The following is a 14,720-nucleotide window of genomic DNA, read 5'->3' as shown; positions in this document are numbered from 1 at the left end:
CCCGCGCCCACTTTATCGGTGCCCCAGCAACGGACGCGGGAGGGGTCAACAGCCCACAACGCTATAGAGCAGAACATTCAACTGGGGAATAACAACAATATACAATCGCTATAAATAGAAAATATATATCTGGAGTATCTAAGGCATATCATTTCACAAAAGATAAGACATTTCTCGAAATGTGCAGGTATACTAGTAAAAGAATAGCCATCCAAACTACAGCGCAACTTCTGGTTTAGCATTGCCAATGTTTGAAGTGATAAAATCTCATCGTTTGCTTATATTCAAGGTCTTACTACGGAGTATGGTACCGATGATATTGGACTTATTTCAGAGAGATTTCCCGCTCTCTATGTATGTTCAATTCCGATGCCCATGACCAACGGCCACGCACGACAGAGCCATTCTGAATGACTTAGCTGATCTACCTCCCTACTTGTAGAATGAAAAGAGCTGACGACCCAGTTATGATTCTATATCTGAACCGGTTGAAAACCATCCAAATAGTATTCCAAGATCAGGACGTAATTCAAGTCAAGGGTAGGGATTCAATCTGGGTTATTTGACCAGTCAGTCAAGCATTCTTCATTTTCCAACCCAGACACATAAACTGCGGGGTAGATCGTAATAGGTACCTATAGATATATCGCGCAGGCAGGTTTTTGCAGTCCAATTTGGATTTTGATAGTGAACCTCGTTCAACAGTTGCAGTTTGCGAGGTCAAAGTTGAATGGCTTGAAATGGAGAAGTGTGGCGGTGCAGCAGTGCCTGTGGCGGATGCCAAGCCCACCAGCCACCGTCACACTCGCGACACAAAAACTTCATCTTTTGGAATCTCTCAATATCCCTCCGCCAAACGAACTGCCCCGACTCCCGATTTCCTGGGCCTCCCCGAATTTATAGGGGTCTTTTATTCTTTTTCTCCCTCGGGAACTCGTTTTAGAGAGAAGGTTGGAATTCATTATGGCTCCAATTTCCATCGCCGACATCGTGGCGGCCCTCCCCGCCGAGGACACCTGGGGCCCCTCGTCCTCCGCTGATAACATGTTGAACGGTGTCCCATATGCCCCTTTCTCCAAGGGTGACAAGCTGGGCCGCATGGCAGACTGGACTGCTGACTCTAAGGACCGCGACCGTGGTGGTCGTCAGGCCTACAACCGCAACTACAGAGGTACGCGAGATGAAAAAGAGACACAATCCTGCGGAACGTGCTGCTAACGAGCTATTTTGATCCAGACCAACAAGTGTACGGAGCTGGTGCCTCTAGCTTGTTCGCCGTTCAGGCCGCCGAAGATGAATCCTCATTCTCCGTCGTCGACAACACTCGCACCTCCGCTAAGCGTACCTTTGGCCGTGGCGGTGGCACCGTCTTCCGTGGTCGTGGCCAGCGTGGCGGCGCAGGACAGAGAGGTGGCCGTGCTGGCTTCCAGCGTGTTGGTGCTGGCCGTGGCCAGGGTGGTGACCGCTACTATGACAACCGCGGTGCTCGCGGCAACCGTGGACGTCGCTTCGGGTGGAAGGATTATGACAAGCCCCAGCGCACCCGCGAGCCCTCTGTCACTGTCCGCCCCGACTGGACTATGCTGGAGGAGGTTGATTTCAACCGTCTGTCCAAGCTGAACCTGGAAGCCCCCGAGGGTGAGGATATCGACTCCTACGGTTTCCTTTACTACTATGATCGTACCTACGACAAGGCCCCCGTCAAGAACGCCGAGCGCCGTCTGCAATCCCTCGACCGAGCTGCATACAATGTCACCACTACTCAGGATCCTGTCATTCAGGAACTGGCGGAGAAGAACGAGGCTACCGTTTTCGCTACCTCGGACATCCTCTCCATGCTTATGTGCGCCCCTCGCAGTGTTTACTCTTGGGATATTGTCATCGTCCACCAGGGCAACAAGATCTATTTCGATAAGCGCGAGTCTGCCTCTCTGGATCTGGTGACCGTCAACGAGAATGCTGCTGATGCTCCTCTCGAGCTCGCGGATTCTTCTAACAAGCAAGAGTCCCTCAACACTCCCAGCGCCCTTGCCATGGAAGCCACCTTCATCAACCACAACTTCGCTCTGCAGACGGTGGTCGAGTCTGAGAACTCCAAGGTGGAACTGAGCCACCCCAACCCCTTCTACAACGCCGACGAGGAGACCGAGTCTCTTGCCTCCAAGGGCTACAAGTATCGCCGCTTCGACCTCTCTCTCGAGCGCGACGAGGAGCCTCTCAACCTGATCGTCCGTACTGAAATCGACGCTCTCGTGAAGAACCCCGTCAGCGGCGACGACCAGCAGTTGATCGTCAAGGCCCTGAACGAGTTCGACAGCAAGGCCCAAGGCGCCGGTGGCTCCCTGGACTGGCGCAGCAAGCTGTGGTCCCAGCGTGGTGCGGTGGTCGCCACCGAGATGAAGAACAACAGCTGTAAGCTTGCGCGCTGGACAACACAGGCCATCCTCGCCAAGGCCGACGCCATGAAGCTTGGTTTCGTGTCTCGTGCCAATCCCCGCTCCTCCTCTGCGCACGTCGTCCTCGGTGTTGTTGGCTACAAGCCCCGTGAGTTCGCTGCTCAGATGAACCTGAACCTGGGCAACGGATGGGGTATTGTGCGCACCATTGTTGACCGCATCCGTGCCTTGGATGCGGATGAGGAGGCAGACAAGATCAGCAAGTACATCCTGGTCAAGGACCCCAACCGTCCTGTCCTCCGCCTGTACAGTGTGCCCGCAAACACCTTCGAGGAGGATGACGAGGAGGATATTGCTGGTGCTGATGAGCAGGAGGAGAAGGGCGAGGAGGGCGAGGAAGAGGAGGAGGCATAAATTTCTTAATCACTTTGTGCAGATGAGATGATGACATGTTCTAGTCTGTGAATATTTCAAAAGTTTAGACTCATGAATGACTGATGATTATTGGGTCACTGAACATCTCGTAATTTCCGAAAGCTTTTTTTTTTTTTTTTTTTTTTTTTTTTTTCCCCTTTAACCTGAGTATAGTATCTCGCAGATAATAACTAGTACCTACCGTAAACCTTAGATTAGGCCTCACTAAATGAAACCCTGCAAGCTCCAGATGTTCTGTGCGAGACTCCGAACCTTCGGGCAACGGACGAACAGATCTCTCTCTCTAATGGATTACTTGGATTATATTCCGGCCGGTGAATTTCCTAAAGGGTTATCTACTGAGACATTAGCTGTATTATTTTGCCAAGTTATACTGATTGTACTACTGCAAGAAGCTCATGCTCGAGTTTCAACAGAGGACCGCCACTGTGGAAGATCCCGGCAAACAGTTAAAAAGTGCAGGCCACTTGTTTCCAACCATCCCCTGGCGTCAAGCGCAAGTCTCGAAGCTGATTCCCATAACCCAACCCTCCAGGAGAGCTGTGATTGTATTCCGGGCAGAAGGGGGGGGGCGGGGGGGGGGGGTGCCCAGGATTCATCTGCTTCTTTTATCCAGTTCCCAATCTGTACGGTTGAACTACCAAGAGAGCGGATTTCATCTTGTAATTGCATTGCAGCAACTTCCTCATAGATGGTAATTTTGCAACGCTCGTGATGCATACTCGTGTTCTTTGACCATGCATGATTTTGTTTTGACAAGAAGAGTTTGCGTTGCTGTATTATAGTTAGGAGAAACGGGTGTAAATTTGCTTGTTTCGAAGGCTGTCTGTCATTACTGAATTTCGAGCCTTCATCGGATGGGATATCTGAAAGAAGAAGAAACTCTTCGCGCGTCCTGTCTTTGTCGGGTGCAGTTTGATAGTTAGTCACGGAATCTCTGCTGTAGCTAAGCTTCGGAGACAGCTGGATGGTTGGAGTTCAATACTTTCTGCGAGCTTCTCCAAGGGCTCGGGCTCGCATGTACTACCGCAAGGACCATAAATAAGACTGCATGATGGCGAAAGTTGGTCGAAATGCCATATGAAGGGAAGAAGGGTGGTTGTGAAGAAGAAGGAGGAGTATAACAACTATGTATGTATGAAAGGCGGTCAGGCCAACTTATCATTTTCCACTTTTTATATCGCAGAGGATCCTCCAATTCCAAGCCCTTTCAGATCAGATCAAATCAACCCAATCCAACTACAAAAATGAGCACCGAGACAAGACCAAAACCAAGACCTATTACCTCGTGCTCTGCCTGTCGTGCGCGGAAAGTCAAAGTACCTTTTCCCTTCTCTTCTCTGCTTTTTCGCACCTTCACCACCAACAATACCCCAGTTCATCCCTATCCCTATCCCTATCCCCATCCCCCATACCTACACATTTACATTGATTTCTTTAAATTAAATTAAATTAAAAAAAAAAAAAAAAAATAGTGCGACCGCGCCTCCCCCTGCAGCAGCTGCATCACCCGAGGAACAACATCCGAATGCACATACGCCACCACCACCGAAGACCGCCAGGCAATCGGCCTCGCAAATCTGATTTCCGAACTGAGGGAAACTCGGAGTCGGTTACAGGGGCAGGTGACACCCGGGCAAGCTCAGCCTCAGATAAATGTACCGCAGCCGGAGTCGGGGTCGGGGTCGGAGCGGCAATCGCGAGCGCAATCGCGAGGGCGCCAGGCATATAACGAGTATCTGGCCCATGCTGGAGACGATGACCTCGCGGTGCTGGAAGCGTTATATACGGCGCTGAGCCGAGGCTCAGTGGATGTAACGCAGCAGATTCTCGCGAGAATTCGAAATCACGATCCCATGGGGGAGATTGTGACTTATGCGAAGGAATTGGAGGAGAGGGAGGGTCAACGGCCTTCATAGTACTATCTATTACTTACTACTCTTTCTCCTTTTTCTCTTAAAACAGTTGTGTCTTATATGTCTCATAATGATGATAAATGATAATAATGTGAATAAAGGATGGGTTGTCTTATTAATGAACAGGCATCTAGCTACCTGTTTTATAAACTGTACTTGTGGTATATCAACACCGTGCTTCACCGGGGATAGGGGGGATATTATGCTGCATAAATGAAACCATGAAAGATAAAAGAAGAGAAGAGAAAGAAGAGAAACAAAGTAGTGGTAGTAAAAAATAAGGAACCTGGCACGCCGACCTGTAATAGAGAAGATGGAAAGAAAAATTAATACATGTTCATGGAGCTTCTATTTACACCTCTCCCGAGGTCAAACAGAAACGAAGAGAAGAAGAAGAAGAAGAAGAAGAAGAAGAAGAAACATTAGGTCATGAATACAACATTTCGTCGGCCGCTTGGGAAAATCCTCGATCAATCTTGGACCCAAGTACACTGCTAAAGCAGTCCATCAGCTCGAAATCCTCCATCACAGCCCCAAATCCATAGCATCGGACTTTGGTCTCGAGCGTTTCCATAATCAGCTTCACATCATCTCGGGTCAATTTCCGGTACACCTGGTGGCCTTTCAGCGCTTGCAGTGCCATGATCGGTGTGATTTGCCCTTCACTCACCAGCTGCCGGCTGAGGTTCAGGAGGGTCGTCAAGTTGGCGTGTGGGAGATCGTAAGTTTTGTGTGGGTACACTTGCTCATCTGTGGTAGCGGCAATATAACTGGGGGGTGGGCAGGTGGCCATCAGCGCGTGCCCGGAAAACGGCATATCCTCGTCTTCAGCTTCAGTGATCGATCGTCGGCAGAGATAATCCGTGTGGTCTCGACAGGGAGATTCCAGTCTAGTTTCCATTAGTACCATCCGAAGCGCAAAGAAAGGAGTGGGGGCATTTTACGTTAATATAAAGTCTATCTGAAGTTGAGGGTCATCTTCAAATATCCCCCCTCCTTGAACAGGCGGACGACGGTCAATAACAGCCAGGGCATCACACGGCACAATGGGAATGGCCTGGTTACTCGAACCCAGCTCCTGGGTAGGTGAGAAATCAGCCTGATCCACGCCGTTAAGGCGAGGACTTAGTTCGGCCGAGACCGTAGTTGGTGGTGTGGTATAATAAGTATTGCCACTCGATGATGGAACACCTGCAGTCTGCGATCCCACGCTGCCGCCAGCGGCGAACGGGCTTGACTGAAATCTCGGGGTTGGACGCTCTGCTTTACGGCGTTCTAATTCGGCCCCGTAATCGATATTGTGTGCGGCCAGAACCTCCTTTAGCAAGCTGTTCTCGTCGGTAAGAGAAGCGATCATTTCTCGGTGTTGGTGAACGGCAAGGTTCGCAGCCGAAATCTCTTGTGTGTAAGCCTCTCGCAATCGTGATACCTCTGTTTCCAAAGCCCGCATGTACTGCTCCTTTCGCTCGCGATGAGTTCTGTACATAAAAGAGATGAGCTTCGATCAAGACATGGACAACGCAAATTTAACCCCACCTCTGCGCCTGTCGGTTCAACTCTTGCCGTCTTGTAAGAGCAGGCCTGCTATCTGGCTTAGGGCCTCTCCGTTTGGCGGGTTGTCCATCTAACAAGTTAGATTGCGGTCGAATCCCCAATGGCAGGGAAGCGCAAGTCTATCTATCTATCGTACCTCGAGTGACGTTTTTCTGTCCTCCCCCGAAAAGCTTGAAAAATTCCGTACCTATCGAGCCTCCTACCGATCCTTTCAGATTCGACTGCGAAGGTTGACCTGCCGCGGCATCAGGTTAGCATCGCAAGGTGAGTAACTAAGCCATTCGTAACACGGAATCCGCCAGGAATAGAACATCATCATCTATCAAGCGCTGGTTTAAAGCCAATACTACAGAAAGGAGCCCTCCTATGTATTGGGCAAGTCCACTGAAACGAAGCATCCAGCGGAGAATATAGAGCAACAGAAATACCAAAATCCATGCCGTAGACATCGCAATACACGCTCGAATTCCAATATAGATCGTAAGACAAAGGGTACCCCAGCAGAAGATGACCCGAGAGATCCAGGGCACTTACCATGTAAGCCCTGCTGCATACTCTGCCGATTCAAATCGCCGTGCTCCAGGGGCATCGGCCCATTGCTCAGCGAAGTCATAATTGACGGCGGTAATGTAAGGAACGAAATTGAAGGTTAGAGGAGAATGCGACCGGCGGACGGCGAAATGCGCGACAAAGCGGAAGCCCGAGAGATCGAACGAGCGCAGCGGCGCAAATGGATCGTAAATTTACGGAGGCTTGAAGAGAAAAATAATTAAGAAAATCCAATTGGGGATCTAGAGATCTGGAACATTGTTAGTCTCCGAAGGCGATGGATTCTATTTTCGTCAATGCGCCGATGCAGTTGGCCTATGATAGTTATACGCACCCGCCACGCCGGAAGTCTTTCCCCCTCCCCGAAGCAACGAGACACGGAGGGGAATTAGGGTAGGCGCAGCACGAGCTCGTTAAGGAGCACTCAATGCGGCGACTTTTCCAGATGGTTGGAGGTGAAAAGAGGATGTAAAAACCCGTCGTTTTCCGAAGGGGTTGAGAAGAGGGTTAAAGTGGGAACCGGACGATTGAGAGACGTAGATAGTACGGAGTACGGAGTAGTTAACACGAAGAACTAGGGCTCGGTTGGAAGACCAGGCCGCGTTATATCGATCGAGAGTCGGGTAGGTAGCCCCAGTCCTGTTACATCCAAATGCACGACCTATGCAGTCTTTGACGGACTGCTTCAGCTAGTCCGGATGAACCATTGAGTGAACGGGAACTTGAGAAAGCCTTGGGAAGACTGGACCCTCTCTTTCCGTCCACTAGTCTGTGACTCTGTACGGAGTAGGGGAGCCTGGAGGGGAAAGACAGAAGGAACAATGACAGGACTGAGGAACTAGTCAAATAAAACGGGAAAATAAATACTAAAAAATATGATTCAGGCCCCAGAAACAGGAGCATTAGCTGCGAATCGCTACCACACGTAGCCATCAAAGGACGCCGTTCGGGCACCTCATCCGGGCTTCTCCGTAGAGAGCGACGGGGAGTGTATCTTTAGATGACACCTCGGTTCAAAAAGGAAAAGAATGGAAGAATGAAGATTTCCCAAGTCTCTTTCTTGTTTCCTGCACCCAAGAATTATGTAAATGGTCCTTGGGGGGGGGGGGGGAGAATGCATCCATCTGTTTGGAGGGCGAAAGTAAACTCGCTCATGCACCTTGTCAGAAAACGAGGTTGGTGCAGGGTAGCTGTTCTTTGTGAGCTTTTTTGGAATGAAGCGAGCAGGGGCAAAAGAAAATTAGCATTATTCTTGGGGATCTCCCGGGGAAAAGAATGTGCAATGGTCAGTTTCATTCTGAAAGATAGTTCGACTTCTTCGGACTATACCTGGATCAACAGTCATTCAATAGCAGACCGTTCCGCGTACTTCTTCTTCTTCTTCTTCTTCTTCTTCTTCATCTTCATCTCTCGGGGAGTCGCTCTCTATCTCCAGTGGTGCTTCGTTCCATAACACGGTCCCTACTCCTGAAGATGGCAAAAACAGTGGCCGTCTTGGGACAACGACGTCTCATAAAATGCAGCGAACGGAACTCTTGTGTAACGTGAACTATCCAGGGCCTCATTCCTTGTTTCCATTTAGAGGGTATTCCCATTCAGACTGGTCACCCTGCGTCGCTTCCCTCCCATTATTCCCTCTCCAGTTAACGGGGACCAACCTCCATTGTGTCCACCAGGGATACCCTGGCCTAGGAGATGGTGCTAGATACTGAAGAAGTTAATGCGTTCTTTAGTGCTTCCGTACTCCGGAGTACAGAGGAGTCATACAGAGTACTCCCTCCAACGTTTGATGACTCTACCCACTTGGCCGCTGTCAACAACGCGCACGCAGATGTATCCCATGGACCCATTCAGCCCTCGTAAATCAGATCACCCTTAGCCTTTAAGCTAAGGTACCTACACCAGCAAAAAGATAAGGGGGAACGGGGCACAGGCAGACTAGTGCATAAAGGGACATATGCCATCTGGGACGCGCATGACCGTGATAATTAGTGCATAACCTAGCACCTGTCGCTCATTACTGAGACGGGTATTTCGGGGCCAATCCTAGGAGCTAACGGGGAAAGACCGCGAAGACGGAGACACCAATTTCACCTGGTGGAGCATCACATACTCGTCCACATGCACCCTCGATCCCATCGGCTTTGGGATCGATGGACAAATGATGTAAATTGGTTGATATTCTCCGGTCTTCGTCACGTCGTCGTTCTGAAGCTTGTTCCTCCCATCGTTTCCGTCCATCCCTTTTCCAAATCCCCCAAGTTCCCAATAATCTGTTCTTTCTTCATCTTATGCAGGCGGGGCCGAATTGATAAAGAGACATGAATATCCTGGAGATTATTCTCTCGCGCGATAGTCTTGGTGGTGTTAGTTACCTGCACCGGGGGGGTCAGCGGTCACATTTCCCAGCCACTAAACACACGCTCCACGATAAAGAGACAAAAAGGCTTCAGGGGTCGATGAAAAGGGAAGGAGTGTCTAATCTTTAGGCCAAGAGGGTCGTGGGGATCATGACAGAATTCCAAATAAATGCAACAGAAAGGGGGAGTACGAGTATCATAGCAGTTCATGCTAACTGCTGCAGGAAGGGCCGAGCCATCACTGGCAGTAGTGGCTGCTCAAGTCAGTACGGATACTCAGTAGACTCCTAACATCCTTAGTTCTTAGGGACCTACCTGCTCTATATGTATATAACTTCTTTGAAACGGAGCAGACAATAAAGAAAACGGATGGTGGCTTTGGACCAGCGCATAAACTATCCTCGGCGATCGGCAGCCTAAGGCCACAACGCTCCCTAAACAGGAAATATACGCCGCCAATTTTCGGCTCTCTAGACAGCGAAATTTAATCACGGTTTACTTGGGCTGCTCTTGAAATTATCATCACCCACACTATCGAATTTATCAGCTACGGTCTAAGTTCCCTTCCACGCACATGGACAATACGGAAATCCTAGTGCACGTCTCCGCTCGCAGTGGCGCTGTCGACGACGCTCGTTATCGCGCTCAAGTTGAGGCTATTTTGAACTTCCAGGCTCACTCACGTGAGGTCATCTCGCTCGACCCTCAATTTCTACAATCCCATTATGATTACACGGCGAGCACCTTATTAGACGAGGATTCTGTTCGTGGGCCTGCTCCTACTGCCACTGTCACTGTCACGCCCCGCATCCCACCACCAACCCCCGACTTCTTCTCCTCTTCATCATCATCACATAAGCGGAAATCCCCGTCGCAAGATCCACTACCGCGCCTGCAGCACGATGAGGACTCCCTCGATAGTCCCGTCAGTGTCATTCCAGATTCCCAACCTCTACTCTCCACGCATGGCTCTGAGACCCCCCATTCTCTATCATTTCATCCGCCTTCATCTAAACGCCCGCGAGTGGGTTCGCCGCTGCCCATCGATCCAGCAATCCGTAGCACCTCACCGGCCCGATCTGATGAGGTCCAACATCACAGCACAGGAGATCATCATCATCATCCTGACCTGGTTCTTTCTACCCCTGACGCAGTACCAGAGGAGCAAGAGCAAGAGCAGGAGCAGGAGCAAGAGCAAGCACAGGAACAGGAACAGGAACAGAAACGGGAGCCGGACCCAAATGCCCTCCTCACCCATGACTCCTCTCTCCCTCCCCCCATCACCATAGCAGAAGAACAAAAAGAGAAAGAGAAAGAGAAAGAGCAAGAGCAAGATCACCCAACATGCTCTCCCCTCCCGTCTCTCCCCCTACAGATCAAACCCGCTCTACCCCCCGTCTCCTCAACTCCCTTCGTAACCCACATCACACCCACCCTGGAAATGCTAACCAAGCGCCTCAAGTCCCCACGAACATACAACCCAACCAAGCAAACCAGAGCCCTCGACCGCCTTGAACGAGGATACTGGTATCTCCCCATTAATTTGATCGTCCTCCCCCCATCACCACAGCGGAAAGCGAAAGGGCTAGACAAAGATGCTGTAGAGGTAGCGGAGGATCCCAGAAACTGGGACACGCCTTTCTTCCTCACGCGCTTCTGGTCCTTCTTGTCCGATTTCATTGCGAAGGAAGGACGTGCTGGATGGGGGGTGTGGTGTCTTCTCGATAAGAGAGAGCCAGAGCCAGAGCCACAGCCACAGCCGGAGTCTGAGTCTGAGTCGTCTCCACGCGCTCGTGCTTCGCTACCTCAAGACGCAGCAGGGATATCACTGCTCCCTGTGGCATTGAAGGTTTACGCGTGGGGGGAGATCGCATCTCATATCTACCTACTCTTGCTTCTTGCGAGCGAACGACGGATTCGCAAAATGGGGGCTCACTGGCGAGATTCTCGGGATGAGGTGGTTATTGAAATGCCATAATATATATATATATATATATATAGATAGATAGATAGATAGATAATTAACGAGACATAATAAAATATTTACTTTGCCCATACTAATCATGAACTCTCCCAGTACACCCCCCAGAGTCCTAATTTACTAAGCCTACGGAAGAAGAGAGAAACGAGGAAAAATACAGCCCATTGACCCTATCTCGCAAGCTTAAAAGAAAGAAACTATGGTACATCAAAGTAATGCCTATGTCAGATCACCGCGCTTTGGAACCTTTGGAACCTTTGGAGCCCCTGGAAAGACAATTGAGAAATAGGAGTACAAAGCCTCGCTTTTGCCTAGCCTCAAGCCCACTCAGAAAGAACGAGCAAAATCCCCTATAAAAAAATTCGAAAGAAATGCTAACCCAAAGATGGTGTGCGACTTTGTTTGACGAGTAGAAGGGGAAAAAAAAAAGAAAAAGCGAAACCGAGAGACTCCACGAAGCAATTGCTCGCAAAATTGGTACAAATGCCTAGTAGTTCAACTCGCCACTTCCAGCTCCCCCAACGGCATCAAGATCCTCGTAGCTCTTCAGGCTACGGCCTTGGACAGCCTCTCGCGGACCCATGGCCTGCTGGCCAGTTCCGGATCCCATAGCATCGGGGAACCCACCGGCGGCAGCAAATGCAGCAGCGGCAGGATGGCCTGGAGGGATATACGGAGCACCGGTACTAGGTGGGAGCCGACCCCCGGGTCCATGCATGCTCATCATGTTGCGGGCTGGACTCAGACGGCCAACACCCGAGGCGCCATGTCGGTTTCCGCGTCGATCATAAGGTCCAGATCGATTATTGTACCGACCACCACCACGACGCACGACGCCTGGATGGTGCAGGCTAGCGTGCTCACCAGCAACCATACCATTTCCGCTCCAACTTTGATTATTCATGCCCATAAATCCAGGTAACCCAGCGCCTGGAACTCCCTGGAAACCTGACGGGACGTTGGAAGTGTTGCCGAGGTAAGTGGGCATCGACGCCAGGCTGAATCCGCGAGGAGTGCCAGTCTGGTTCTGGCCAGAGCTGAGGGGGAAGTGGCCATTGCTATTGGCATCGGACCTCGAGGGGGCAATGCGAGCAGGGTCAAGTACATAGGCATTCACGAGGGAAAGCTAATGGAAAAGGTTAGCACGGCGCGCGATATGGGATAATGCAAACTAAGGCGCAACCTACATCACTCTTAATATTTTCAAACCACTCTGTGTGGCGTTTCTCCACATGTTTACGCCAGAAGTGATCTGCCTTGAACAATTTCGTGCATTCAGGGACCTTGCAGCGATACTTTGACTCGTCCTCTTGCTTCACATTTTTTGCTAATTCCTCCTCCAGCGCATCGTCAACAGGTTTTCCACCGAGTTTAGTAATATCCACATTTTCGGGTTCAAGGAGCTGCAGAAGCTTGTCCTCGAAGGTTTTGACCCAGTTGAAAGCACGTTGAAGTTGCTGCTCTGACCTAGAACTGTGCCTCTGGGGCCGTTTTTCCTCTGCAGGCGACGGCTGTTCCTCACCATCCTCGCTTGGCTCTTTCTTCGTAACCGGGAATGGCTGTCCAAGAGCGCTGGCTCGTGCCACGGCCTTGGACTGTGTGGTCAGGCCAGCCCGGGGCCGACGGAGATGGCCCCCAGGACACTTTCGGGTAAGTTCGTGTACAGAGTCGCACTCGAAAACGCAGAAAAAGCAGAAATTGTAAACCCTTCGGAGGTATTCAACCATCAAATCCAACTTTTTCTTCTTAGCCAAGAGTTCCTCGTCGTCGACTTCATCATCCTCCCACCCTTCGGTTTCCTCCCCTTCTTCTGCTTCGCCCTCATCGATATCCTCGGCGTCAAAGTCAGTCTTCCTCCTCTTCACACTGACAGGGCCAGTGACAGGCGGTTGCAGCCAGCCCTTGCCACGGAGTTCCTCAACACGGTCTTCAACTTTAGTATAGCCATCAGCATTATGACCCATTTCAGAGTCAAGCTTCGTCACCAGTCGTCTGGCCAGCTCCAAATCGCGTTCAATACGTTCCGGAGAAGAGAAAAGATCCCAGAGTGCCTTCTTTCGCAATTGGGATGGGGGAACATGGACACCAACGTGGCAGACAAAATCTCCGTGAACAGGGTCATGAATTGTCTTGTCATTAATCGCCTCGAGGGCCTTTTCGGCCGCCGAAATCGTCGCAGACCCATTGGCAACATTATCATGGTCCATCTCCTCCCCTTCTTCCTCTCTCCCATCGCCTCTTTCAACGACTGCAACATCCGGAGCCGGATGCAACATTATCCATCCCATTCGATGATATTTCTTCGAAGGATTTGGATCGCTCAAGCTCAGCCACTTAAATCCGCCATCCTGCTCTCCTAGATGCTCCTTGCAAAACTCCTCAATTTTTTGGTGGCCAACATTCGGAGCCAATGTCTTGATGAGCAAAGCCGGTTGCGACAGGGCTTCATCACGCAAATCTCCACCTCTAGCTGGCAAAAGGTCCAAAACACCGAGCGTCTCCCCTACAGCCGTCGTCTCTCCTTCTTCCTTCTCAATGACACCACCAGCACCGTCGCTTTCGCTCTTGTAGATACCCTCGAGCGTGAAGTCATCAAACACACCACCTTCCAAATCATGCTCCCACTGTTGATAAGCGCTTAGTCGAAAATCCATGAGTAATCGACGTAGAGGGTCTCTGACTTCAGGAACGTAGCGCTCCTTGAACCACTCCTCATTGCGATGATGTTGCACGAATGTTCTCGCCATCTTTATCTGCAGGTCGACCTTGTACGCATCGTAAGCGGCTTGAATCTGGGCTCTCTCGCGATCACGATCTTCACGCGCCTCCCGTTCACCTTTGACACGGTCCGATGGGCGTCTTCCGCCATGCTTTGCGCGATCTTTCTCCTCCTTGATTGATTGTTCCGCGCGCCACCATTCAGCGAACCAATTAAACCCGACTTGAAAATCCAGGCTCAGGGGGTTGGGGAGTGGGTTGCTGGGAATTGGACGTTTGCCGCCATCCTGTCCGGGGACATAACGGTCGATATTTGCAGCGGTTGGCGAGGGAACGCGACGACGATCCTCACGTTCTCGTGCGGTGTGTTCGCGTGCGGCAGCATAATAGTCATCTCGGGAAGCTCTGCGGTCCGAAGGCTCATATCGATCGATCACGACAGGGGAACGGGAACGGGGGCGCCCACGCCGTCGATCCTGGGAGACTAGAGAAAGCCGTTAGCTCACACCCTGGACAGGGGGGTGTTACCTAAGTTAACTACTCACCAGGTGATCTGCGTCTGTAGGAATCCATCGATGCTCTGGACATGTAAGAATCTCCACCTTCGCGGTTTCGCCCTGGGGACCCGTACGAATCATATGAATCCATTGGAAGAGCGAGGATCAAACAATCCTCAACGCCGGTAGTTCAAAGAATCCGATCCAACGATGCTGTCCTTTTTTTTTTTTTTTCCCAGAGTACAATTCTCGAACAATTCGTGTCAAGACTGGGAATGCGCAGAATTGGTTCCGGGGGTCAAGTATCACGCGTA

General features: G+C 50.7%; 6 protein-coding genes across 6 annotated transcripts; 2 read left to right on the top strand and 4 right to left on the bottom strand.

Annotated features, from left to right (window-relative positions):
* Positions 1-861: 861 nt before the first annotated feature.
* On the top strand, positions 862-2,855 carry P175DRAFT_0502197 (eukaryotic translation initiation factor 3 subunit D). The gene is made up of 2 exons (XM_040897329.1): positions 862-1,169; positions 1,235-2,855. Exons 1-2 carry the CDS (start codon positions 964-966, stop codon positions 2,808-2,810), a joined length of 1,782 nt encoding a protein of 593 aa, XP_040751441.1. The 5' UTR covers positions 862-963; the 3' UTR covers positions 2,811-2,855.
* A 242-nt stretch (positions 2,856-3,097) lies between these two features.
* On the bottom strand, positions 3,098-4,094 carry P175DRAFT_0264353 (uncharacterized protein). Its single transcript, XM_040892734.1, has 3 exons — positions 3,817-4,094; positions 3,668-3,730; positions 3,098-3,605 (listed from the first exon to the last, which is right to left on the bottom strand). Exons 1-3 carry the CDS (start codon positions 3,994-3,996, stop codon positions 3,228-3,230), a joined length of 621 nt encoding a protein of 206 aa, XP_040751440.1. The 5' UTR covers positions 3,997-4,094; the 3' UTR covers positions 3,098-3,227.
* P175DRAFT_0502196 (uncharacterized protein) lies at positions 4,047-5,117 on the bottom strand. The gene has a single exon (XM_040897328.1). The coding sequence runs from the start codon at positions 4,746-4,748 to the stop codon at positions 4,338-4,340; it is 411 nt and encodes a 136-aa protein (XP_040751439.1). The 5' UTR covers positions 4,749-5,117; the 3' UTR covers positions 4,047-4,337.
* A 57-nt stretch (positions 5,118-5,174) lies between these two features.
* Positions 5,175-6,914, bottom strand: flbB (the record flags this gene model as incomplete). The annotated part of the gene is made up of 5 exons (XM_040898477.1): positions 5,175-5,637; positions 5,692-6,225; positions 6,284-6,371; positions 6,438-6,536; positions 6,836-6,914. 5 exons carry the CDS (start codon positions 6,912-6,914, stop codon positions 5,175-5,177), a joined length of 1,263 nt encoding a protein of 420 aa, XP_040751438.1.
* Positions 6,915-9,539: 2,625 nt separating this feature from the next.
* Positions 9,540-11,263, top strand: P175DRAFT_0502193 (uncharacterized protein). The gene has a single exon (XM_040897327.1). The coding sequence runs from the start codon at positions 9,785-9,787 to the stop codon at positions 11,186-11,188; it is 1,404 nt and encodes a 467-aa protein (XP_040751437.1). The 5' UTR covers positions 9,540-9,784; the 3' UTR covers positions 11,189-11,263.
* A 415-nt stretch (positions 11,264-11,678) lies between these two features.
* Positions 11,679-14,557, bottom strand: P175DRAFT_0533016 (putative arsenite resistance protein Ars2; the record flags this gene model as incomplete). The annotated part of the gene is made up of 3 exons (XM_040900018.1): positions 11,679-12,317; positions 12,379-14,393; positions 14,455-14,557. The coding sequence occupies 3 exons, from the start codon at positions 14,555-14,557 to the stop codon at positions 11,679-11,681; spliced, it is 2,757 nt and encodes a 918-aa protein (XP_040751436.1).
* Positions 14,558-14,720: the final 163 nt, after the last annotated feature.

Source organism: Aspergillus ochraceoroseus (assembly GCF_002846915.1).
Source record: "Aspergillus ochraceoroseus IBT 24754 chromosome Unknown P175scaffold_5, whole genome shotgun sequence".
NCBI classification, from domain to species: Eukaryota; Fungi; Ascomycota; class Eurotiomycetes; order Eurotiales; family Aspergillaceae; genus Aspergillus; species Aspergillus ochraceoroseus.
Note: the sequence above shows the minus strand (reverse complement) of the source record. Positions and strands in the feature narration are given on the sequence as shown.

Excerpts from the sequence above, each read along its gene's own strand:
- P175DRAFT_0502197 (XM_040897329.1), top strand. The coding sequence starts at position 964 with ATGGCTCCAATTTCCATCGCCGACATCGTGGCGGCCCTCCCCGCCGAG. Across the intron at positions 1,170-1,234 it reads GCCTACAACCGCAACTACAG|AGACCAACAAGTGTACGGAG; the intron begins AGGTACGCGAGA and ends CTATTTTGATCC.
- P175DRAFT_0502193 (XM_040897327.1), top strand. The coding sequence starts at position 9,785 with ATGGACAATACGGAAATCCTAGTGCACGTCTCCGCTCGCAGTGGCGCT.
- P175DRAFT_0264353 (XM_040892734.1), bottom strand. The coding sequence starts at position 3,996 with ATGATAAGTTGGCCTGACCGCCTTTCATACATACATAGTTGTTATACT. Across the intron at positions 3,731-3,816 it reads CTTGGAGAAGCTCGCAGAAA|ACAGGACGCGCGAAGAGTTT; the intron begins GTATTGAACTCC and ends CACCCGACAAAG. Across the intron at positions 3,606-3,667 it reads CGATGAAGGCTCGAAATTCA|CAACGCAAACTCTTCTTGTC; the intron begins GTAATGACAGAC and ends ACTATAATACAG.
- P175DRAFT_0502196 (XM_040897328.1), bottom strand. The coding sequence starts at position 4,748 with ATGAAGGCCGTTGACCCTCCCTCTCCTCCAATTCCTTCGCATAAGTCA.